The following is a 24,690-nucleotide window of genomic DNA, read 5'->3' on the forward strand; positions in this document are numbered from 1 at the left end:
ATAATTTTTTAATCTATGCATTTCAATCAATGTTTGGCACAGTGATAATCCCCTTACCTCTCTTACCATTGTTGCCAATTTCATTGGGATGAGGTGCCGTATTGTAACGAGGACCATCCAGTCATAAAACCCCTTCTTAATGCCACAATTTAGTGTTTAGTTATATTGAAACAAAAGAATGCTACATAGTAAATTTCTATCTAAAACTGTGGCTTTTTATTTATTTATTTTTTAAGGTGTGGGCTTATTTAACTGACTAAATTTGTTTTTGCTTCATCTTCCTTCATGGATGTCTACAGTAAAAGTGAATATAAAATTACAAATCCTAATATGTAAAAGAGAGAAATCCATGCAAAATATTCCAGACCCAGGATCCCAAACAAAGCTTATCAAAAAAAAAAATCTACAATAATAGAGCTGCAACAGTAGACCCATTTAAATTATTCTAAAACAGGCAGGATTACCAGGCTGTCAAAATAAATGTTCTTTTCTAAGACGCTCATATAGCTTTTTGATAAATATGCAATGCTATGGATAACCATACCTGAGGAATAATTGTTAACTTGAATCGAAGGTCATGCAGACCAATTTTGGCTATGTTGCACCCATCTATAATGATTTCACCAGAAGCAGCCTCATTAATACGGAACAATCCTAGGGTGAGAGATGACTTTCCAGCTCCTGTTCTTCCAACAATCCCAACCTACAGATTAAAAAAAAAATTTATACCACAAATTCAAAAACCTAAATATTGGGTACAGACAAACTAGGGGTATCTATAGCTTTTCTGTAGAACGGTGCCAATAAAGCTACTTATAAGGAAAACATTAGACTCTAAACTTATTGGATGGTGCACCACCACGCTGGTCAGGCGAGGTGCGAGATTACCTTGATGAACATCTTCCTCACCCAAAGGATTGGACGAGCCGCGGACTACAACATGCCACTGACCCAATGGCCACCCAGAAGTCCTGACTTAACACCTTGTGAATTTTTCCTGTGGGGATACGTAAAGGACAAGGTATTCGCCACTCCCCTTCCTGTTGACCTAGCAGAGCTGAAACTTTGTATCACTGCATTTGATTCAGATATCTTAACTCGCGTTTGGGCGGAAATGGAATACACGGGGTGCACACATAGAACATCTGTGACTGTCTCTATAAAACTGGAAACCTTCCCCTACAATTCTGTTACAGGTAACATAAAATATCTTACATTGTTCTTGTTTAATAGTGTGTTGAAACTGTATACTTTTTTATGAATCACAGTGTATATATTTATCATTGGGTTGAGTTCACTCATCAATGGTTGCGGCAGATCACTGGGAGAATAAGGGCAACTGATTAGCGTATAACAATTTTTAAATATTTATATATCACTCTATTTGCACTTTGGCCGCAAGCTATGGATATTTCTAAATTCCTTGAGTGATTGTAGCCATATTAGTGCAATTGTGACAGAGAAAATTGAGTACTGTGTGATATTTTTGTATTTGCACTAACATACAATTTTTCAGGACAAGCTTTCGGGGTATGTCCCCTGCTTCAAGGTCTAAGCAGTACTGATTCACAGATGTTTTAGCAGAATGTTAAAAAAAAAAAAATCTCTGAGGGAAAAGAAAAAAGAAAAACAAACACATACAAATCGATGGTAATAAGCTAGCAGCAGAGCTAGTGAGATAAGACAGAACGAGAGCTATAGAATGGTGGGGGGGGATGATAGACACAGAGGGGGGCGTAAAACTGTAGTATAATGGGTAAGGAAACCAATATCTAAACTTAGGCCATTATTTTTCGTGTCAAAAAGAAGTATCATTCTTAGTTCAAACGTTTGCCTTTCCTTGATAGTTAGTCATGGATAGTAAGTCATGAACTGTCATGAACACTGGGAGTTTCCTGCAAGACACCACTGATTTTCTGAACAAGCTTAACAATATACAATTGCCACCAAACACACTAGTCACTATGGATGTAGAATCTCTGTACAGTAACATCCTTTACAAGGATGGGTTGGCGGCATGTCAGAGATACTTATCATCCTCACCAAATCACAAATACACTGCTGAGGATGTTACACAGCTCATCAAATTCATTCTTACACTATTTCACTTTCAACAATGACATCTATCTCCAGTGTATGGGTACTGCTATGGGAAGTAAAATGGCACCCCAATATGCAAACTTATTTATGGCTGACCTGGAGAACAAATTCCTGAACAGCATACAACAAAAGCCATACAGATATTATGATTATATTGATATCTTCATGATATGGACTGAAGGTGAAGAATATCTAAAATAATTCTTCTCATTGATCAACACTTTGCACATATCTATCAAACTAAAAATGGATTATTCGAAAACACGTCTACTTTCTAGACACTACAGTTAACATCAGGGATGACAAGCTTCACACTTCGATATACAGAAAACTGACTGACCGATGCAGCTATCTCCATAGTTCCAGTTTTCACCCCCAATACACTAAACGGGCCATCATACACAGCCAGGCCATCAGATACCACCGAATTTGTTCAGACCCAGAAGACAGAGATGAACATCTCAGAACACTGGCAGGCTCCTTCCATAAGAGAGGTTACAAAGACAAAACCATCAACAGCATAAACACAGCCTTGAAAACCCAAAGAGAAAATCTCCTCCAATACACAGAGAAAAAAAAACAAATAACCAAGTACCTCTAGTCACCACATACAACCCAGCACTATCAAAATCAAAAAGATAAACAAAGATTTACAACCTATTATAACAGAGGATGAAACTCTGAAATAAATATTCCAACAACCCCCATTATTGTATTTCAGACAACCACCTAACCTCAGACACAAACTAATCAGCAGGAAACGTCACTCTAATTATGAAGTCACAAATAATGGAAGCAAACCCTGCAATAAAAAACGCTGCAAACTGTGCAACCAGATCAATCTATCCAAAAGTGTCACGCACAGAAATGGGACCTTCAATATCATGGGATCTTACAACTGTACCTTCAGTAATGTTGTGTACCTCATCCAATGCAAAAGGTGTAGCAAAGGATTTTATGTTGGTGAAACAGGACAGAAGTTGCAAGCAAGGATGAATTTGCACAGACATACCATCAAGGAACATAAAGAAGACAGTTTCTGCACACCTGTGGAACAATACCTTCTCACAACTGGACCACACTATAGAAGACTTCAATGTTTTAGTTCTTAAAGGGAATTTCAGAACTATCCAGGAAGGGAAAACGTTTGAACGAAAAATTATACTTCTTTTTGACACAAAACATAATGGTCTAAATTTAGATGTTGGTTTCCTTACCCATTATACTACAGTTTTACGACCCCCTCGATGACTATCGATGACTATCATCCCCCCCCCCCCCCTTCAGTCTATAGCTCTCCCTCTGTCTTATCTCACTAGCTCTGCTGCTAGCTTATTACCATTGATTTGTGTTTGTTTTTCTTATTTTCCTTTCCCTCAGAGATTTTCTATTTATTTTTTTTTAATTCTGCTAAAACATTTGTAAATCAGTACTGCTTGGACCTTGAAGAAGGGGACATACCCCGAAAGCTTGTCCTAAAAAATTGTATTTCAGTGCAAATAAAAAAAGTATCATGGACAGTACTCAATTTTCTTTTTTAAATTCCTTGGAAACCGCACTATAAATCTAAATGAAGTCTTTACACCAAACGATAACATGGACATGGGAAATTTAGATACTTTTAGAAGATTTGGACACTTAATGGAAAAAAGTAAGTCTTTGGTGGGATCTTACTACTCATGAACAATACAAAGAAAACTTAGTACCTAGAAGACTGAGATGGGATGTTCCCATCAATGACGGTCTTCTAGACAAATGTAAAAAATTGTGTACTTAAGCGCTGATGTGAACCAAAAATATTAAAAAGATAAATAAATGATTAAAGCTGCAGCTATTTCAAAAGTGTACTGATATCACCATATAGTGCTAGATTAATAAAGTAATAATGCGCTAAAATCAACCTTCCAATATTACATAAATTAATACACATTCCAATGGCATAAAAACAATAGGTGTAAAATATAAAAGTGCAGCCGTGAAAGTCCAATATGTGAACAATTAGTCACCACCAGTAAGTGGGTGTACTGCTCACCTAACGGTTAATTTGTTGATTGCCAAGAGAAAGGAAAAAACACACACATCTATCTTGATTGAGAGAAAGATCCCTGGAGTATTATCCAGATAGAAGCTCACATCAGAGACTGATAATCTTCATATATAGTGGATAATTATATCATGACTTCTCTGGATACAGTGATTCTCAAAGAAAAATTAAGACATCATCACTGTGCAAGTTTGCTATGAGGTAGTAGAACAAGAGCTTTGGATAGCTACACTCACATTTGAAGGGGGGTTCCGGCTGCGATTTTTTTTTTTTAAAGTCAGCAGCTACAAACACTGTAGCTACTGACTTTTAATAAGGACACTTACCTGTCCAGCGAGCCCGTGATGTCGCCCCCCCGGAGGTCGATCCATCCATCGGATCGGCCACCGGCGCCTCCATCCTTACTAAGGGAAACAGGCAGTGGAGCCCTGCGGCTTCACTACCCGTTTCCTACTGCGCATGCGGGAGACGCACAGCGCTTTGTGAATGGCCCCGTTGTTTCCTGGGACACACACAGTTCCCAGAAGGCAACGGGGCCGCTCGCCGAAGAGGAGGAAGTGCCGCGGAATAGGAAGAGGCAGATTAGGAAGACTGCCTAGCAACAGGGGTTTCAGTCAAGTTAAATTTTTTTTTTCAAATGTTTTTTTTTTTTTTTTTTTTATTTTTTTTAAAGAATTTTAATGGTATTTATTTTAGGGTGGCCCTCCACTTTAACTCGATAGTGTAATGCTTATAGAGCAAAGATTCCACAGAAAAATGGTACAAGTTTTTTCGTGAAAAAGGCCTGGAGATCTTGCAATTCCTTATAAAAAGGAAACAAAGAAAGATGGCTAGAATCAACCAACAAATAGCAGAGTGCAAAGAGAAATTAGATCCATCTAAGAATGTACCACAGTTTGCAACACTAACTAATCAGCTGAATAGGATTCTGGAACAAAAGGACTCAAAAGTTAAAGGAGACGTCCAGCCGTTTGGCTGGGCTTCTCCTATGGGTCACAGGAGTGCAATTCATTTTGCACTCCTGTGACTGGTTTTCAGCAGAGAGTGGTCTGAAGACTGCTCTCTGCTGACGTCACCAATATCAGTCCAGGCACTGCGTTATCCTGAGTCTGGATCCACAAGGTGCCTTGACTGATATGGCTGCTGAGATGGCCGCTCCACAGCTCAGCGCTCCAGTGAGCGTGGAGGAGCAGAGCAGGAGAGCTGCCGATTGACAGGCAGCAGCTCTCTGCTTGGGGAGCTGAGAAAACCGAGCCATCGGCGGTGTTCGATGGCTTGATTCTCAGTGCAGAGACACCAAGGGACAGAAGGTAATCTTTCATCAAGTGATATTACACCAGTGAGAGAGGTAAGGATAGCCTCCCCACAGAGAGAACAAGGGTATAGAACATCAATCCCCCCCCCCCCCAGAAAAAGTACTAGGAGAAGGGGTGTTCAATATGAGTGGTGTTGAACTTATCAGAAATTAGATGCTTGAGGTGATTATAGCCGTATTAGAAATGAGATGAAAGTGTTAGATAAGGGGTTAAAATTAGCTCCCAAACGAACAAGTTTAACACACACATAGACATACAAAGGTATACAAGGACATTAAACATTCAGAAATACATGATGAATAAGCTGTAATTAAGTAGTAGGAGAAAAATGTTATGAAAGTAATGACATGGTGCGTAGCCAATTGAAAAATAGATCACTCTTTAATCCATCTGTTCACAGCAATGAACATGTTGAAGTGTTCAATCAAATGGTGCTGCACGAATTAGAGAAATTAAAGATTAATAAAATGAAGGACCCACAGGAAAATAAGTTGGGCATAAAGCAATTGGAAGAAAGAAAAAATGTGGTGATTAGACCAGCTGATAATGGAGGGGGGGGGGGGGGATATTGTGGTTCTCTCAAAAGAGTTTTGAAAGAATGAATTGATGTAACAATTAAATGATTCAACTACTTATCTTAAGCTGATGGGAAATCCGACAAAGAAATAAAGAAGAGAGCTGGAAAGATGCATCCAGAGGGGTACCAAAGAGGAAATCTTGAATGAAAGGAAGGCTAGATATTTAGTGCCAGATATGTGTAGGGTCCCTATTATCTATACTATTACTAAAATACATAAGAACAAAGCTCATTCGCCGGGAGGACCCATCATAAATGGGATTCAATCTGTTAATCCGAGGCTAGGAGAATATATTAATCATTTTTTACAGCCATTGGTGCAGAATACTTGTTCTTACCTGAGAGAAAGTATTTGATACAAATACTAAACGGATTGGAACCGGAGGATCAATATTTTTTAGCAACGGCAGATGTATCCTCACTTTAATCTAGGAATGGGCGAACGGTTTGGCCAGAGCATGAGTTCAAGAGGAACATTGGCTGTTCGCCGAACAACCAAATTATCAGGAGGTTGGACCGTTTGTTCCGCCCACTGAATGAACACAATGCACTGCGTTGCCGCATAGTGTGTTGAAAGCCCCGATTGGCTGAAACAATGAAAAAAAACACAGAGCACTGTCAGAGCCATGACTGGACGCTGTCATGACTATCCAATCATGGCTCCTTGCGGTTAGTCCCGCCCCACACTATAAAAGTATTCTTTCAATTGCAGCCATTTTCAGTGTGATATTGGCGTGGAGAGAGATAGAATCAGGGCCGATCCTAGGGTCACAGACGCCTGGGTGCAGAAATATTTCTGGCATCCCCCACATGGGCGCGGTCATCTTACCAACCCCTCCCCTTTACAAATGATTCTTTGGCAACGACTCAAACACAGAGATGCTCCCCTAAGAAGTCTTTGTTACCCTGGGATCCTCCCATGGTCTCTTAACAATAAAGAAAATACAGGAAGAGAGTACGCTAATGAGACCTGGAGGGGAGTCTCTCTGATGCACACAGAGAGGGCTTCTGTTAGAGTCTGTTAGAAATAGCCCCCAGACATAGTACAGGAGATGGTCAGAGACTGAAGATATAATACAGGAGATGGTCAGAGACTGCAGACATGTTACAAGAGACAGTCAGAGACTGCAATCATAGTACAGGAGATGGTCAGAGACTGCAGACATGATACAGGAGATGGTCAGAGTCTGTAGACATGATACAGGAGATGGTCAGAGTCTGTAGGCATAGTACAGGAGATGGTCAGAGACTGTAGACATAGTACAGGAGATGGTCAGAGACTGTAGACATGATACAAGAGACGGTCAGAGACTGCAGACATAGTACAGGAGATGGTCAGAGACTGCAGACATAGTACAGGAGATGGTCAGAGACTGCAGACATACTACAAGAGACGGTCAGAGACTGCAGACATACTACAAGAGATGGTCAGAGACTGCAGACATGATACAAGAGATGTCAGAGACTGCAGACATGATACAAGAGATGGTCAGAGACTGCAGACATGATACAAGAGATGGTCAGAGGCTGCAGATATAATACAGGAGATGGTCAGAGACTGTAGTTCCTATGGACGTTAGTAGATAATGACCGATCGGCCCTCTCACCTGACCCAGCGATACAGCAACGGTTCCTCTGATCAGGAGTCAGCTCACTCTGAATTGCCCGTGGCGACTCCGCTGGGTAGCACCCAGATCTGTATTCTGGCGATGATTCCATTCTTTTCTCCGCCAGGGATGGCGCTAGGCTGTGTGTCTTTCCCTCTGGTGGCGCAGGGCAGTGGGGTTCTCTCTCTGATGGTGTTCTCTCAGCACTGCCCTTTCCCTCTGGAGTCCTGGGTGTACTTCCCTGAAAGCTTTTCAGGGCTCCTGTTTCTCTCTCTCTCCCATTCAGCTGAGCATGCTGTGTGGGCTGCAATTTCCATGTTACAGTAGGGCTGCCAGTCCTCGGGACTACATGTTCCACAATCCTCTTCTATGCTCCTTTTTCTATTCTATTTTTTCCCTGGCTGATATGAAGGAGGGGGAAGAAACATAGTGGGAGGCTGTGCTGGCCAGCGCCGCTCACTAGTATAGCAGTGCACGTGCGGAGGAGAGGGAGGGGAAGAGGTGAAAGAAGAGCCCGCAGCTGCAGTGACATCACTAGAGTTGGTGTCACCAGGTGCGGTTTAACATGGTGTCACCCTCCTTCCGCGAACTTTAGTCGCCCCTCAGTACAGACCCCCCTCCACTAAGTATAGACCCCCCTTCGTCAGTGCAGACTGCCCACTAAGTATAAACCCCTCCCTCAGTACAGACCCCCCCTTCATCAGTATAGACACCCCCAGGACAAACCACCCCCCATTAGTACAGACCCCCCCAGGACAAACCCCCCTCCATTAGTACAGACCCCCCCAGGACAAACTCCCCCTTCATTAGTACAGACCCCCCAGGACAACCCTCCTCCATTAGTACAGACCCCCCAGGACAACCCTCCTCCATTAGTACAGACCCCCCCAAGACAACCCCCCCTTAATTAGTACAGACCCCCCAGGACAAACCTCCCTCCATTAGTACAGACCCCCCAGGACAAACCCCCCTCGACAAACCCCCTCCATTAGTACAGACCCCCCCAGGAGAACCCCCCCTCCACAAATCCCCCTTATTAGTACAGACCCCCCCAGGACAAACCCCCCTTCCATTAGCACAGACCCCCCACCAGGACAAACCCCCCTCCATTAGTACAGACCTTCCCCAGGACAAACCCCCCTCCATTAGTACAGACCCCCCGGACAAACAACCCCCTTCCAATAGTACAGACCCACCCAGGACAACCCCCTCCATTAGTACAGACCCCCCAGGACAAATCCCCCCTCCATTAGTACAGACCACGCCCCAGGAGAAACCCCCCTCCATTAGTACAGACCCCCCCAGGATAAACCCCCCCACCATTAGTACAGACCCCCCCAGGACAAACACTCCCCCTCCATTAGTACAGACCCCCCCAGGACAAACCCCCTCCATTAGTACAGACCTCCCGAGGACAAATCCCCCCTCCATTAGTACAGACCACCCCCTAGGAGAAACCCCCCTCCATTAGTAAAGACCCCCCAGGACAACCCCCCTTCATTAGAACAGACCCCCCCAGGACAAATCCCCTCCATTAGTACAGACCCCCCCCCCCCGGACAACCCCCCTCCATTAGGTACAGACCCTGCACCAGGACAAACCCCCCTCTATTAGTACAGACCCCCCCAGGACAACCCCCCAGGACAAACCCCCCCATTAGTGCAGACCCCCCCAGGACAACCCCCCCTCCATTAGTACAGACCCCCCGCCAGGACAACCCCTCATTAGTACAGATCCTCCAGGACAAACCCCCCTCCATTAGTACAGACCCCCCCAGGACAACCCCCCATTAGTACAGATCCTCCAGGACAAACCCCCTCCATTATTACAGACCCCCCCCAGGAGAACCCCCCCTCCACAAATCCCCCTTATTAGTACAGACCCCCCCAAGACAACCCCCCCTCCATTAGTACAGACCCCCCAGGACAAACCTCCCTCCATTAGTACAGACCCCCCAGGACAAACCCCCCTCGACAAACCCCTCCATTAGTACAGACCCCCCCAGGAGAACCCCCCCTCCACAAATCCTCCTTATTAGTACAGACCCCCCCAGGACAAACCCCCCTTCCATTAGCACAGACCCCCCACCAGGACAAACCCCCCTCCATTAGTACAGACCTTCCCCAGGACAAACCCCCCTCCATTAGTACAGACCCCCCGGACAAACAACCCCCTTCCATTAGTACAGACCCACCCAGGACAAACCCCCTCCATTAGTACAGACCCCCCCAGGACAAATCCCCCCTCCATTAGTACAGACCACGCCCCAGGAGAAACCCCCCTCCATTAGTACAGACCCCCCCCAGGATAAACCCCCCCCACCATTAGTACAGACCCCCCCAGGACAAACCCCCTCCATTAGTACAGACCTCCCGAGGACAAATCCCCCCTCCATTAGTACAGACCACCCCCTAGGAGAAACCCCCCTCCATTAGTACAGACCCTCCAGGACAAATCCCCCCTCCATTAGTAAAGACCCCCCCCTAGGAGAAACCCCCCTCCATTAGTACAGACCCTCCAGGACAAATCCCCCCTCCATTAGTAAAGACCCCCCAGGACAACCCCCCTTCATTAGAACAGACCCCCCCAGGACAAATCCCCTCCATTAGTACAGACCCCCCCCCGGACAACCCCCCTCCATTATTACAGACCCTGCACCAGGATAAACCCCCCTCTATTAGTACAGACCCCCCCAGGACAACCCCCCAGGACAAACCCCCCCATTAGTACAGACCCCCCCAGGACAACCCCCCCTCCATTAGTACAGACCCCCCACCAGGACAACCCCCCATTAGTACAGACCCCCCCCAGGACAACCCTCCCTATTAGTAGAGACCCATTAACACCCGGGCGGCAGCTAGAGAGGAGAGGACAGTGTGCAGCCGTGCCGCCCGGGTGAAGAGCAGATCTAGACAGGTTTGGGCGGGAGTGAGAGACAGAGGAGGAGAACCTGTGTCAGGCTGCAGGCATGGACAGACCGCCCTCCCCCCCAGCGAAGTCACTGATCGGCTGGTCTCTCTCCACAGAGACCAGCCACTCCGATCTCCAGCGGCTGCTCTCCTTCTCTGACAGGAGGAGGAGGGGGGATGGGCTCTAGCAGTGAAAAACACAGCGGCCGCTCCGCGGCGGTGACCTGCGGAGAGAGCCACCTCTGGACACGGAGAGGAGGAGGGAGAGGAGCACGCTGGTGCTTCAAAGCCCCCACCTCTGGCACCCGGGTGCACTGCACCCCGTGCACCCGCCTGGGATCGGCTCTGGATAGAATAGGGCTCTGTTCAGTGCTATTAGACAGTGTGCTATTCTGATTCTATTGTCCGTGTAGAATATCAGTTTTGTGTGAACCTAGGGATGGTTCAGTGTGAGTGTAGTGCAACCATTCATCTTTACATTGGCGTGAATGTAGGGATAGCTCAGTCAGTGTGAGTGTAGTTTAACACAGTATGTCATTGCATTATTGCAAGTTTAACACCGTATATTTGAGGGTGTTCTCTACCGTTTAACACAGTACAGTTCAGTGGGTTACTGCAAGTTTAACACTGTATATTTCAGTGCCGTTCCATTTCAGTGCGTTATTTTCCGTTTAACTCAGTATAGTTCAGTGCGTTACTGCACGTTTGAAGCAGTATATTGCAGTGCGTCAGTGCAGTTTTACTGCAGTATAGAATAGTGCATCAGTGGAGTGCGTCTGTGTAGTGAGTACTCCAGTTAACTACTAAATTGCCGTACATTGGTACTTTGACGCTAAATACCGGGGTTGTGGCAGCAGCTAGCTGCCATGACCCCGGTATTTTCGGGAACATCGTGCGTTTCTCTTTAGGATAAAAGTGGTCTCTGCGGCGGATTTGCGGCAAATTCACTTTTATCAGTGGTGGGATAGGTGCCCACCCCCCTGCTGCTGTGCTCTGGTCGTCTCTCTCGCTTACAGGAGCCATCGGTAGTGGCAGAGGCAATCGCGTCCGCTCCCCTCATTGCCTGGATGCCGGGCTTCATAGCATAGGAGGGCGGAAGCGACGTCAAACGTCACTTCTGCCCAATGCTCTTAAAGGAGACTTTTTTTATTGCATTTCAGTGTAAATATGAGATCTGAGGTCTTTTTAACCCCAGGTCTCATATTTAAGAGGTCCTGCCATGCTTTTTTTCCTATTACAAGGGGTGCAATTTTGAAGCGTGACATGTTGGGTATCAATTTATTCGGCATAACATTATCTTTCACAATATAAAAAAAATTGGGCTAACTTTACTAATATCTTATTTTTGAAGTTAAAAAAAGTGTATTTTTTTCCAAAATAAAGTGCGCTTGCAAGACCGCTGCGCAAATATGGTGTGACAGATAGTATTGCAACCACTGCCATTTTGTTCTCTAGGGTGTTAGAAAAAATATATAATGTTGGGGGTTCTAAGTAATTTTCTAGCAAAAAAAAAAATATTTTAACTTGTAAACACAGAGTCTAAGAAATAGGCTCGGTCCTTAACCACTTCAATACCAGGCGCTTAGACACCTTCCTGCCCAAGTCAATTTTCAGCTTTCAGCGCTGTGGCAATTTGAATGACAATTGCGCAGTCATACACCGTACCCAAACACATTTTTTATCATTTTGTTCCCACAAATAGAGCTTTCTTTTGGTGGTAATTTGAGCACCTCTGCGGTTTTTATTTTTTGCACAACAAATAAAAAGAGACCGAAAATTTTGAAAAAAAATAAGTTTTTCTTTGTTTCTGTTAAAATTTTTTGCAAATAAGTATGTTTTCTTCTTCAATGACAGGCACTGATATGGCTGCACTGATGGGCACTGCTAAGGCGGCACTGATGGGCACCAATGAGGTGGCACTGACGGGCACTGATAAGTGGCACTTATAGGTGGCACTGGTATGCGGCACTGATGGGCACTCGTAGGCAGCACTGATGGGTACTTATGGGTGGCACTGATGGACATCACTGATGTTACATGTTATATAATGGTGCCAGTCAGTGCCCATTTATGGGCACTGATTGGCACAGACTGGGCATAATTTGCACATGTGGATGGCCATGGGGTATATACCTGGCCATCCACATGTTGCCCCCTTCCCTGGTGGTCCTGGCGGCTTCCCTGGTAGTCTAGTGTGGGCATCCAAGGGTGGGACCCCCTCCTGTCAGGAGAGCCACCGATCAGCTCTCCTTTACTTGCATCTGTCAGACGCAAGTGAGGAAAAGCCGATCAACGGCTATTCCTGTTGACATCGTGATCAGACACGGCTGATCACGTGGTAAAGAGCCTCCACCGTAGGCTCTTTACCAAGATCGGTGTAGCAGTGTTTCAGAGTGACATACCGCACCACCGATCGCCGTGATGCATGCCCCCACTCGCGCGGCGGCTGCTATCCTGAAGGACATAATATGACGCCCAGTCCGTTCGACAGGGTGGCTTGGGACTACATGACTGCAGTTCTACAGGCTATGGGATTTCCAACTCTTTTTATCCAAATGATTCTAACGCTATACGCTTCTCCCACAGCCAGAATCAGAGTTAATGGTCATCTGTCGGACGCCTTCTCCGTGTCTAATGGCACCAGGCAAGGGTGTCCGTTATCCCCGATTCTTTTTGTCCTTTCCCTAGAACCCATACTGCACAAACTTAGGACCAACCCCGATATTAATGGCATCGAAATCAAGCGCAAACAATATAAACTTGCAGCATATGCAGATGACATTCTCCTCTTCCTCTCTAACCCTTTACTTTCGATCCCTAACTTATTGAAAGACTTTGCCCTCTTTCACAAACTGTCTAATCTGAAAATAAATTTCTCTAAATCTAAGGCCCTCAATATTTCCCTACCACCAGAGATAGTCTCTCTATGCAAAACTAACTTCCCTTTTAGCTGGGCACCTCACTCTCTTACATACCTAGGCATCCACATTCCAGCCAAGTTAAATGATTTATACGATAAAAACTACTCTCCATTATTACAAGTCATAAAAACCGATCTCAACAAATGGTCTTCGGGCCAATTTTCCTGGTTTGGGCGCATAGCCATTTTAAAAATGAATATACTACCTCGTATATTATACGTTTTACAAACGGTCCCAATTAATTTACCACCAACATTCTTCAAAACGTACTAAAAACTTTGCAGAAACTTTATTTGGGCCCGCAAACCTCCTAGAATCAGCTGGGACAGAATGACTCTTCCAAAACTTAAAGGTGGACTAGGCTTACCTGATATACATAAATATTATACAGCATGCCATCTCACTAGAGTAATTGATTGGCACATACACACACACTCGAAAGATTGGATCGCTTTGGAAGACTCATGTGACAATATCCCTTTATCCAATATCCCATGGCTTAACAATAAGATCATTCCTAGAGTTTATTCAAATCACCCGCTCATAGGACCTACCTTACATAGCTTCAAAACTGCGTGTCAATCCCTCACACTAACTCCTACACCAGGCCCAATGACTCCCCTGACGAACAACCCCGACTTTCCACCGGGAGTCACGAGAAACAACACTACAAACCATACCACTGAATACCCGCTGAGAGCCCATCACTTCTTCGACAAAGGTTCTTGTATTCCATTTTCGGCTCTATCTGCACAGTACCCAGACAGAAACATTTCCCTTTTCCATTTCCTACAAATAAGACATTTCCTAAAGGGCAATTCACTCACATCGCAATGGTCCAGAGAATTACACCCTATCGAATCACTATGCTCTATGACATGCCCCCAAAACCACTTAATTTCTACTGTATATTCCATGCTATATGGGGAAATCAATCACAAAGACAACCCAACTAATCAGAAATGGGAAAGTGAACTTCAAATTGACCTTTCCCCCGAAGACTGGGAAAACATATACGAGCATACCCACAAAGGCTCCATAAACATTTACGCGCAAGAAAACAATTTCAAACTGTACTCAAGATGGTACCGGACTCCGGAACGAATCCATAGCTTTAATCCTCACATTTCACCTTTATGCTGGAGATGTAACTCTGAAGTGGGTACTCTCCTCCATATTTGGTGGGAATGCTCGCTTATTAAACCATTCTGGGAACAGGTACACAGCTTGATATCTCGAATAACCACATACACACTGGACCCGTCAGCAGCTCAGTTTTTACTAGATCACACAACCCAGCCACAATCCACATACAGGAAGTCCTTAGCACTTCACCTCATAAACGCTGCCAAACAATGTGTCCCTCTATTTTGGAGAAAGATCAACCCACCCAAAATTTCCGACTGGTTAAAGCGCATAGATAAGATAGCAGAAATGGAAGACCTAATTCATCAGGCCAACGACAATCCCACAAAATTTCGCAAAACTTGGGCATGTTGGCTACACTTTCGAGAATCCTTGGAATTCCAAACACTTCTCCTCGACCCGCCCCACAGACACACAAGGGGACTTAATGGTTCCATTACATAAAAGTGCTGATTTGAGATAAAATCCGAAGACCCACGAGATATACCCGAGTCTTGGCCGTACCAGTTTAGATCCACTCTTTTTGAGTTCTGCACATAACGGGTAATTACCCCCTAATTCACCTCTTTTTCTCATACCCTCAACATGAAAGGAAGGAGAACTAATCACACCTCTACCACTAAAAGTTCTTACCTCCCTCCCTCACAATTTAGAGTGTAACCGTCAACACTACCATCTTCCCCCTCCCCACTTTCTACCCATACCTCATTGTAGCTATAAAAATTATAATCCTAAAACAATACTTACGAGACTCCTCGATAATGTCTATGTGTCCAACACTAAAACGCCTTATAATTAGCAATCACCACCTCACCCCCCTTGCACAGTTTGTTCCCAAGTAGGGTGCTTGGGTTGGGTGAGGTATAACGTTGATCCACATGACAAACATGGGCCACTATAAGCAAAAACAAAAAATAGCCACTTATTACTACAGCCAAATTATCTTGGACAAACTGGAACTCCCAGACTACACAGAAATGTTTCAAGAGTTTTTCTTCAATGACTTAGATAAACATGTTCTTTACCACTGTTCTTGTAAGGGCATACATGGTTAACTATAATTTTACTCCATACTGAGATAGTTCTGAAATGCTCAATGTCTAAACTTATGATCGAATGTAAATGCTCCATTTATGTGCATGATAACATTCTGTATCACCTGTTATTTTGTGTTATTTTATCTTACTCAATAAAAATTTTATGAGAAAAAAAAAAAACATGACGCCCAGTCAGGATAACTGAACCACTGCCCGGCCGTCATTTTGCTATAGGCCGGGCGGGAAGTGGTCAAAGGGATTGTAAAGGTTCATTTTTTTCCTATAAAAAAAACAAACATGTTATACTTGCCTGCTCTGTTGTAGTAGATTTGCACAGAGTAGCCTGGATCCTCCTTTTCTCAAGTCCCTCTTCGATGCTCCTGGACCCTCCCTCCAGATGAGTGCCCCCACAGCTATGGGGGCACCCAAGCCCAGTCACAGCTCCGTGTGTCCATTCAGACATAGAGCCCCGACCTGCCCCCCCCCCTCCTTTGATTGGCTAATTGACTTTGATTGATAGCAGTGGGAGCCAATAGTGCCGCTGCTGCGTCTCAGCCAATCAGGAAGGAGAATCTCGGACCGGCTGAGACATTAGTGGACATCACTGGACAGAGAGGGACCTCAGGTATTAGGACCTCAAGTATTAGGGGGGCTGCTACACACAGAAGGCTTTTTATCTTAATGCATAGAATACATTAAGATAAAAAACCTTCTGCCTTTACAACCCCTTTAAGTGGTTAAAGTGCACCAAACACCACTTTCCATTGAGTAAAGTGCATCCACGTACACATTTCCACATCTATATTACATTTTGTTAATAAGCACCAACACCCCCCGCCCCTTAATGGGAGGACAAGGCGAGGCAGACATTCCCATGGCACTGTGAGGGGGGCAGGCAGCGTATGTGTCCACAGGCAAAGGTGGACGTGGTCAGTCCTCAAGTAGGGCATCATTTCCTCTGTTTGGTGATGTTGCCCGTGCTATCCAGCCACAGTATGCAGAGGAGGTGGTGGACTGGCTTACTGAACCATCCTCATCCTCCGTCACCCAAGCAGAGACTGGTGCACAGTTCACTGCAGCTGCCAGAGTGGCTAAACCTGCCTCTTTGTCCACAGCTATTCCTGCCATAGCCCCAACATCAGGCATGGAGGAGTCAGCTGAGTTATGTGAACACAGTGTAAGCCACTTGCTCCTTGACGATGCACAGCCATTACTTGATTCATATGTTGGTTCTTAGGTTGCAGTTGAAGAAGGCAGGAGCATAAGCCTACAGAGAGGGGAGAACACCAGTACACAAATTGGCAGTCAAGGTCATCCAGCCACAGCGTATTGCCAAGTTGTCTCCAGTGGTAATGAGGATGAAGGAGATGACGATGATGAGGTCACCAACGCTACTTTGGTGCCAGATAGAGCAGAGGAGAAAAGTGAGAGTTAGGTGCAACCCCAACGAGGCAGCCATTATGGAAGAGTATTGAGCAGACACCCTATTCTATCACATTGTCGAGCTGTTATCTACAGGCCCACTTCCCACAGCTCAGCTGTCTGAGCCTTTTTTAGCACATGTGCACTGTTGCAATTTGCAAACTTTGTCTCAAGCACATCAAGCGTGGCAAAAACACCAGTTATTTGGGTTAAAAATAGATAAAGGAATCCGCGCTTAGGACACTGATAGGGCTGCTGCCTTTCCCTGATTAGTTCCCTGAAAAGGGGGGCTAATTGGTAAATATAAAGGATAGTTGGGAAAAGTTGGCGCTGCCCTACTGGCAGTATTAAATTATGGGTATATGATCCTTTGTGAAACACCTATTAACAAAATATACTGACTCCTACAGCCTTTATGTGAAAGTGACTTATAAGCTATGCTAGAGCTACCATATGCATGGGGAGAGAGATGATAATACTAGTGATAAAAAATAAATAATTAAATAAACATCAGACATAAGCTGTGTGTTCAAACCTTAAATGTTAAATGTGAATGGGTGCCTTTTATAAATAAGATCATATAATTATATATGAAATAGTTAAAAGTGAATGTGTAAAAGTGTGTGAGGGCATTTATATGTAAGATCATATAATTATGTATGAAAAAGTTAAAAGTAAATGTGTAAAAGTGTGTGTGGGCATTAATAACCCCAAAGATCAAAAGTTTTGTGACAGAGTGGCACCCCCTAGGGGCTAGCGCTAGTACTGAGAAAATCAAATTTTTAGTGATATAAGGTACCATTACCACCATATGTAAAACTTTTATAAGACCTCTTGATTTTAACCGGTTAGTTCCATACCTGTTTGCTAATATATATATATATATATATATATATATATATATATATATATATATATATATATATATATATATAACGTATCACAAAAGTGCTCATATGTTATATACAGGATTATAGCAGCTAGCTTATGTATTTATATAGGCAGCTGATAATAATAAGCAATAGTACATTTAACATGCCCAAGAGTCTTCAGGAAAAAAAACGGTTATATAGCAAAGTCCAGTGAATGTGCAGTACATGGATGCCAGGAGCAATAAATAGTGACTTCCATGCTCTTTAAAGCTGGTGACTTGAAGTGCCCCCCCCGTGTTCCCCCACTCACCAGAGAGAATCACCCCCACATGGGTACCGAGCGATAGAGTGGGTGTCTTGGGGTGTTGGAATGCGACCAGGTTAGGCTACCGTTCCTCTGCTCCGTGGTCTCCCTCCAGTAGATCGCAGTGCCTGCCAGGGGTTTCACGGATAGGCTCCTTCACTGGTTAGCACCACCACCTGCTTAATCCTCCATCAGGTAAAGAAACAAGAAAAAACGGGGGGCTTCCGTGGTGTAGTATGTCCAGTTTATTTCCGTAATACAGATATTTAAAAAATATAAGACAGGGATCCAATACAGGTTACGGCTGCAGGCAAGGATGGGACTAAGGAAGTAAATCCAAGCGTGCGTCCCACCTTGCGTTCCAGCCTATTCTTCCGGGTATGACGTGTGAGCGTGACTCCATATGGTGGTAATGGTACCTCATATCACTAATAATTAGATTTTCTCAGTACTAGCGCTAGCCCCTAGGGGGTGCCACTCTGTCACAAAACTTTTGATCTTTGGGGTTTTTAATGCCCACACACACTTTTACACATTTACTTGTAACTTTTTCATACATAATTATATGATCTTACATATAAATGCCCTCACACACTTTTACACATTCACTTTTAACTATTTCATATATAATTATATGATCTTATTTATAAAAGGCACCCATTCACATTTAACATTTAAGGTTTGAACACACAGCTTATGTCTGATGTTTATTTAATTACTTATTTTTTATCACTAGTATTATCATCTCTCTCCCCATGCATATGGTAGCTCTAGCATAGCTTATAAGTCACTTTCACATAAAGGCTGTAGGAGTCAATATATTTTGTTAATAGGTGTTTCACAAAGGATCATATACCCATAATTTAATACTGCTAGTAGGGCAGCGCCAACGTTTCCCAACTATCCTTTATATTTACCAGTTATTTGGGTACCACATGCTTGACAAGGCATTTAGCCTCCCACCGCTCAGCCCGTTGGCATGAGCACCTGAAAGCCACACAAAAGGGGCGCAAATCTATTCCTCCTCCTTACTCATCTCAGTCTGCCCCCGCTATACCTCATGACCTCTCAGCAGCATCCACTGACAGAGATGATGGTGGTATAGGACAGGGTGTCCTTGGTCCTAGCAGCACACCACCAGCTGTAGACTATAGTCAGCAAAAAAAAAAAAAAAGTCACCCCCACCCACATGCACAGCATCTAAATGCAAGCTTGTCAAAGCTGCTGGCTTTACAAACTTCTGCCTTTCCATCTGGTGGATTCTGCCCCCTTCCGTCAATCTGCAGAATGTGCTGCACCACAATGGCAGGTTCCCGGTTGCTATTTCTTTTCACGCAAGGCCATTCCAGCTCTGTACCATCACATGGAAGGCAATGTTGTGGCATCTTTGGGCAAGGCAGTTAGCTGCAAAGTCGATGTTACTGCTGACACGTGGTCCAGCAAGCATGGTCAGGGACTAAATATTTCGTTCACAGCACACTGGGTAACTCTGCTTGCAACTAGGAAGGATGCAGGACTGGGCTCAGTGCTGAAGCTTGTTGTGCCCCCACGTCTCTTAACAGCTAGTGGAGATGATGTGAGATTTGCCTGCTCTACCCCCTCCTCCTCCTTCATGCCCTCCTCTGCTGAATTGTCCTATGAACCACAAGTACCATGTGTAATGCAGTGCTTTAGCTGGTGTGTCTAGGGGCAGGAACCACATCGGAGCAGGGATTCTTGCAGCTCTGCAGGGGCAGGCCCAGAGTTGGTTCACACCATGCCTGCTGGAGCCAGGAATGGTGTGGTGTGATAATGGCACAAACCTCCTGTCCCAGTTCCAATTTGTGCCATGCCACCAGTTGGAACTCGACTTTGGCAAAGCTGCAGCGGCTGCACACGCAGAGGGCTGTCAATGAGTACCTGTGTGAGCCAATGGCTGCTCATAAAGGATGCATGCACTGTACTGTCACTATTTGAAGAGATGGTGAGCTGTGACAATGCATGCATCAGTGACACAATCCCTGTTGTGTTCCTGCTGGAGCAGACTCTGCCTGGCATTATGGACAGGGCACTTGAGGCAGAGCAGCGGGAGGAAGAGGACGACTTCCTTTCCTCTCAAGGCCCACTTTATGCAGACACCATTGTTCCTATTCCACAGAACACACAAGAAGAGAGGGAGGAGGAGGAGGATTCTGTTTGGAGGCACCGAAGCAGAGGCAGACAATACGTCAAACAGTAAGTAATGGTTTTCCATCCCCAGAACCCTTGGGAGTAGTACGTGGCTGGGAGGAGGCAGTTCCAGATACTATAATCCTCAATGACCCCGAGGAGTCTGCTTCTCACGCCTCCGCAAATTTGCTTCAAAGCCTGCGAAAGGACCCAAGAATACTTGGCGTAAAGGAGAGGGATCACTTTTGGTTGGTAACCCTCCTTGCCCATCGTTACATCCCATCCCCACAGAGTGCAGAAGATGAACCTTAAAGAGGAGTTTATCTAATGCTTTTCCCGACTGTTTGACAGTTGCATATCATTGCAATTTTTGAGAGCAAGGCCAATTTTTGATTTCATCTAAAGTACCTTAATAGGGTTACGGTGTGAAGGCACCACCGACACCCAAAGCCCAATTTTTCCGCACCTGTTACTTCTATCCAAAGTCTGTGGAAGAGACACCAGAATTCATCCCAAAAATCTGGAATCTTGTTCCCAGTGCACTACATTGTAGCCTCATCATACAGACTCGCTCTGCAAGCCGTTGCTTACAAAATAAAGAAAGCTTGCAGGAAAAATTTAAATTTTTTTGGCTTTATAAATGCAATTGCTGCTGCAGCAATCTATTCTATACACAATACAGAAGGGGACCCCCCAGCCACTATATTGAAAGGAATTTTTCATTTTCATGCTTTCACTTTAAGCATCAATAAATCATTACTTATTTAAAAATTATGTTTTTTTACAAACTTCTTTTTCATTGATACATGTCCCCCAGGGCAGTACCTGGACCCCCATAACCATCGTATGCCCAATTACTGGGCACTTTTGATTTTTCACGTTTGGGTCCCATAGTTTTCAATTTCTATTTTTAATGACACACCAAAGGAACTTCTACTATAATATAAAAGATTTAGAGATGATATTATAGTTATATTGGCTGGAGATGAGGAGAGTCTAAATAATTTCTTTCAGCGGTTAATGATAAGAAAAATATTAAATTATCCTTTGAATATCATGAGAAAGTTATTCACTTCCTTGATTTGCGTATTAATCTGGAAAATCATCATTTGACAACTAAAACATTCTTTAAACCCATTGATCGTAACAGCTATCTAGATTGAAAAGAAACAAATTAATCAGAGAAGAACCAAAAATTAAAAAAAAAAAAAAACACATATGACCTACCCATTATACTAAATTACAACATAAGCAGGTGGAAAAACTTTTTAGAAAACATTGGCCCATTTTAAGAGCTGATAGACAACTGCAGACATTATCTGAACAACCAAGATTCATATATAGAAAAGTACCAACCTTACGGGATATTATTGCAAAAAATGTGTCTGACCTCCCTAATACCTCAAGAAACTTCACCTTTTTCCCAGGAAAAGGTTTTTTCCCATGCAAAAGATGTTATGCATGTAGGAATACTAAGAATAATGGTCAAAAGTGTGGGAAGTTTACCTCTAATGCTACAAGAAAAAAAAAAAGGACTACCAAATTAGGGACTTTATATTCTGCAAAACAGAAGGGGCGGTATATATTCTCCAATGTCCATGTATGATACGTTATGTAGGGAGAGAGAACCAAACACACTATGTGGAATAGAATACGGGAACACGTCCAAAATATACAGAAAGGTTTTACTAAACACAGTATGTCAAAACCTTTTGCACAACATCTTGCGAAAGATAACTCATTATTGGGCAATTAAGAAATATAAGACACATTGGAGAGGGAGTAACAAAATTTGAGAATTGAGTAAAAGTGAATCAAGATGGATTTTCAAATTAACCACTTAAAGCGGAGTTCCGCCGGTTCCTACAAATACTGCATTTGCTGACTTTTAAAATATGGACACTTACCTGTCCAGGGCGCCTGCGATGTCGGCACCCGAAGCCAATCTGTCCCTCTGCTATGGGGGCTGCCGCCGCCATCTTCTGTAAGGGAATCAGGAAGTGAAGCCTTGCGGCTTCACTTCCCGGTTCCCTACTGCGCATGCGCGACTCGCGCTGCGTGTTCCCACTGGTCTCTGCGGTCTCCTGGGACCCGTCTGTCTGGGGGGGGGCGGGAAGTTGAGTAGATACCCGCGGGTGGCGGGGGTATCTATGCCCGGAAGTGGGAGCAAGATATCTGTATTAGACAGGTATCTGCTCCCCCTTGAAAGGTGCCAAATGTGACACCGGAGGGGGGGAGGGTTCGGAAACGCAGAAGTTCCATTTTTGTGTGGAACTCTGCTTTAAGGACCGGGCCTCTTTTTTAGATGTGTTTACAAGTTAAAAACAGTTTTTTTTGCTAGAAAATTACTTAGAACCCCCAAACACTATACATTTTTTTTCTAATACCCTAGAAAATAAAATGGCGGTCGTTGCAATACTTTGTCACACCGTATTTGCGTAGCGGTCTTACAAGCGCACTTTTTTTGAAAAAATACACTTTTTTTAATTAAAAAATAAGAAAACAGTAAAGTTAGCCCAATTTTTTGATATTGTGAAAGATGATGTTACGCCGAGTAAATTGATACCCAACATGTCACGCTTCAAAACTGAATGGAATGGCGACAAACTTTTACTCTTAAAATTCTCCATAGATGACATTTAAAAAATTCTACAGGTTGCATGTTTTGCGTTACAGAGAAGGTCTAGGGCTAGAATTATTGCTCTCGCTCTATCGATCGCGGTAATACCTCACATGTGTGGTTTGAATACTGTTTTCGTATGAGGGCGCTACTCACATATGCGTTTGCTTCTGCAAGCGAGCTCGGTGGGATGGGGAGTGTTTAAAATTTTTTTTTTCTTGTTTTACCTTTTATTTTTTATTTTTACACTGTTTAAAAAAAAAAAAAAAAAAAAAAAAAAAAAAAAAAAAAGGGTGTCACTTCTATTCCTATTACAAGGAATGTAAACATCCCTTGTAATAGAAAAAAGCATGACAAGACCTCTTAAATATGAGATCTGGGGTCAAAAAGACCTCAGATCTCATATTTACACTAAAATGCAATTAAAAAAAAAAAAAAAATTGTCATTAAAAAAAAAAAAAGGCCCTTTAAGAAATATGGGCGGAAGTGACATTTTGACGTCGCTTCCGCCCTGCAGTGTCATGGAGACGGGTGGGGGTAATCTTCCCCTCACTTGTCTCCATGCACAGCCACGGGAAGGATCCGATTGCCTCTGCCGCTGCCGACGGCTCCAGTAAGTGGTGGAGGGTACTGGATCGTGGCGGGCCCCCTCTCCTGCCACCGATAAAAGTGATCTCGCTGCGAATCCGCCGCAGAGACCACTTTTATCTTGTACTGGACTGCCAGCCAAACACGGGGATACCAGGGTTACGGCAGCTAGCTGCTGCCATAACAACGATATCCGTCCTCAAAGTAAGGACGTACATCGGCGTGCAGCAGTCAACCACAGAGGATGAATGTAGAATTTTATCTACATGGTTTTAAATCACATTATTGATCTAGTCTTAAAAGGTTTTATATATCCATAAGATATGGTTAGTCTGGCATATTTAGTTCATTCAGGATTTTTCATGTATTTTTATGCAGTAGATAGCGTTCTATTCCAACTACTGGTTTAGCTGTAGTAGGCGTCTTCACCTTCTTTGTATACAAGATGTTGCTAGTTAGTTTTATTGGGATCTTTTGGTCTCTGTTATTTCATGAAATTTGATCCAACAGATGACGCTATTTTTAATTAGTAAAATGTAGCACACATAGAAACAAATATATATTACAGCGCATGCAATAATAAACAATGACTTAAATAATCATATAATCCAATTCATTAGTGAGTGATGTCCATATAAAAGTGAACAATGTGCTCCAATCCATAAAGTGCTCCAAAAATTTGAGGTGCACACCACCCCCCCCTGTGTCCCCCACTCACCGGATGGGATGGACCCTTAGCTTTTCAGTCTAGGGGTCGTTTCAGGCTTATATTGGTGGCCAGGGATTGCTTAACATCAATTCACCAGGCAGCTCTCACATGCTCATGATAATCATCCATAGAAATTAGTACCCAAAATGAAATAAAAGGAGGGAACTATAGTGAAGTATCGTTTGGCAATATTTTAATTGCGCAAGTAGAATGGATACTTACAAAATGCAGAGTAAATACAGGCATAAAGTGTCAGAAGATTGTAGGAAACGCCACTATTAGAGTGCGTTCCACCGATAACCGCAAGTGATGTCTGTTGGACTCAGGACAGGAAATTACATCAACGTGTTTCGCCCTCCCACAGGGCGTC

The 24,690-nt window shown here is 43.8% G+C and overlaps 1 protein-coding gene across 2 annotated transcripts in view; it reads right to left on the reverse strand.

Moving 5' to 3' along the window:
- The window catches only part of LOC141101798 (multidrug resistance-associated protein 1-like), a 716,249-nt gene that overhangs the window by 41,521 nt on the left and 650,038 nt on the right, over window positions 1-24,690 (reverse strand). For both annotated transcript variants that reach the window (XM_073591133.1, XM_073591135.1), the window contains one exon: window positions 545-703. In XM_073591133.1, coding sequence (XP_073447234.1) covers window positions 545-703 — 159 coding nt within the window. The remainder of the gene's footprint in view (window positions 1-544; window positions 704-24,690) is intronic.

The sequence above is a fragment of the Aquarana catesbeiana genome, linkage group LG06 (assembly GCF_042186555.1).
Source record: "Aquarana catesbeiana isolate 2022-GZ linkage group LG06, ASM4218655v1, whole genome shotgun sequence".
NCBI classification, from domain to species: domain Eukaryota; kingdom Metazoa; phylum Chordata; class Amphibia; order Anura; family Ranidae; genus Aquarana; species Aquarana catesbeiana.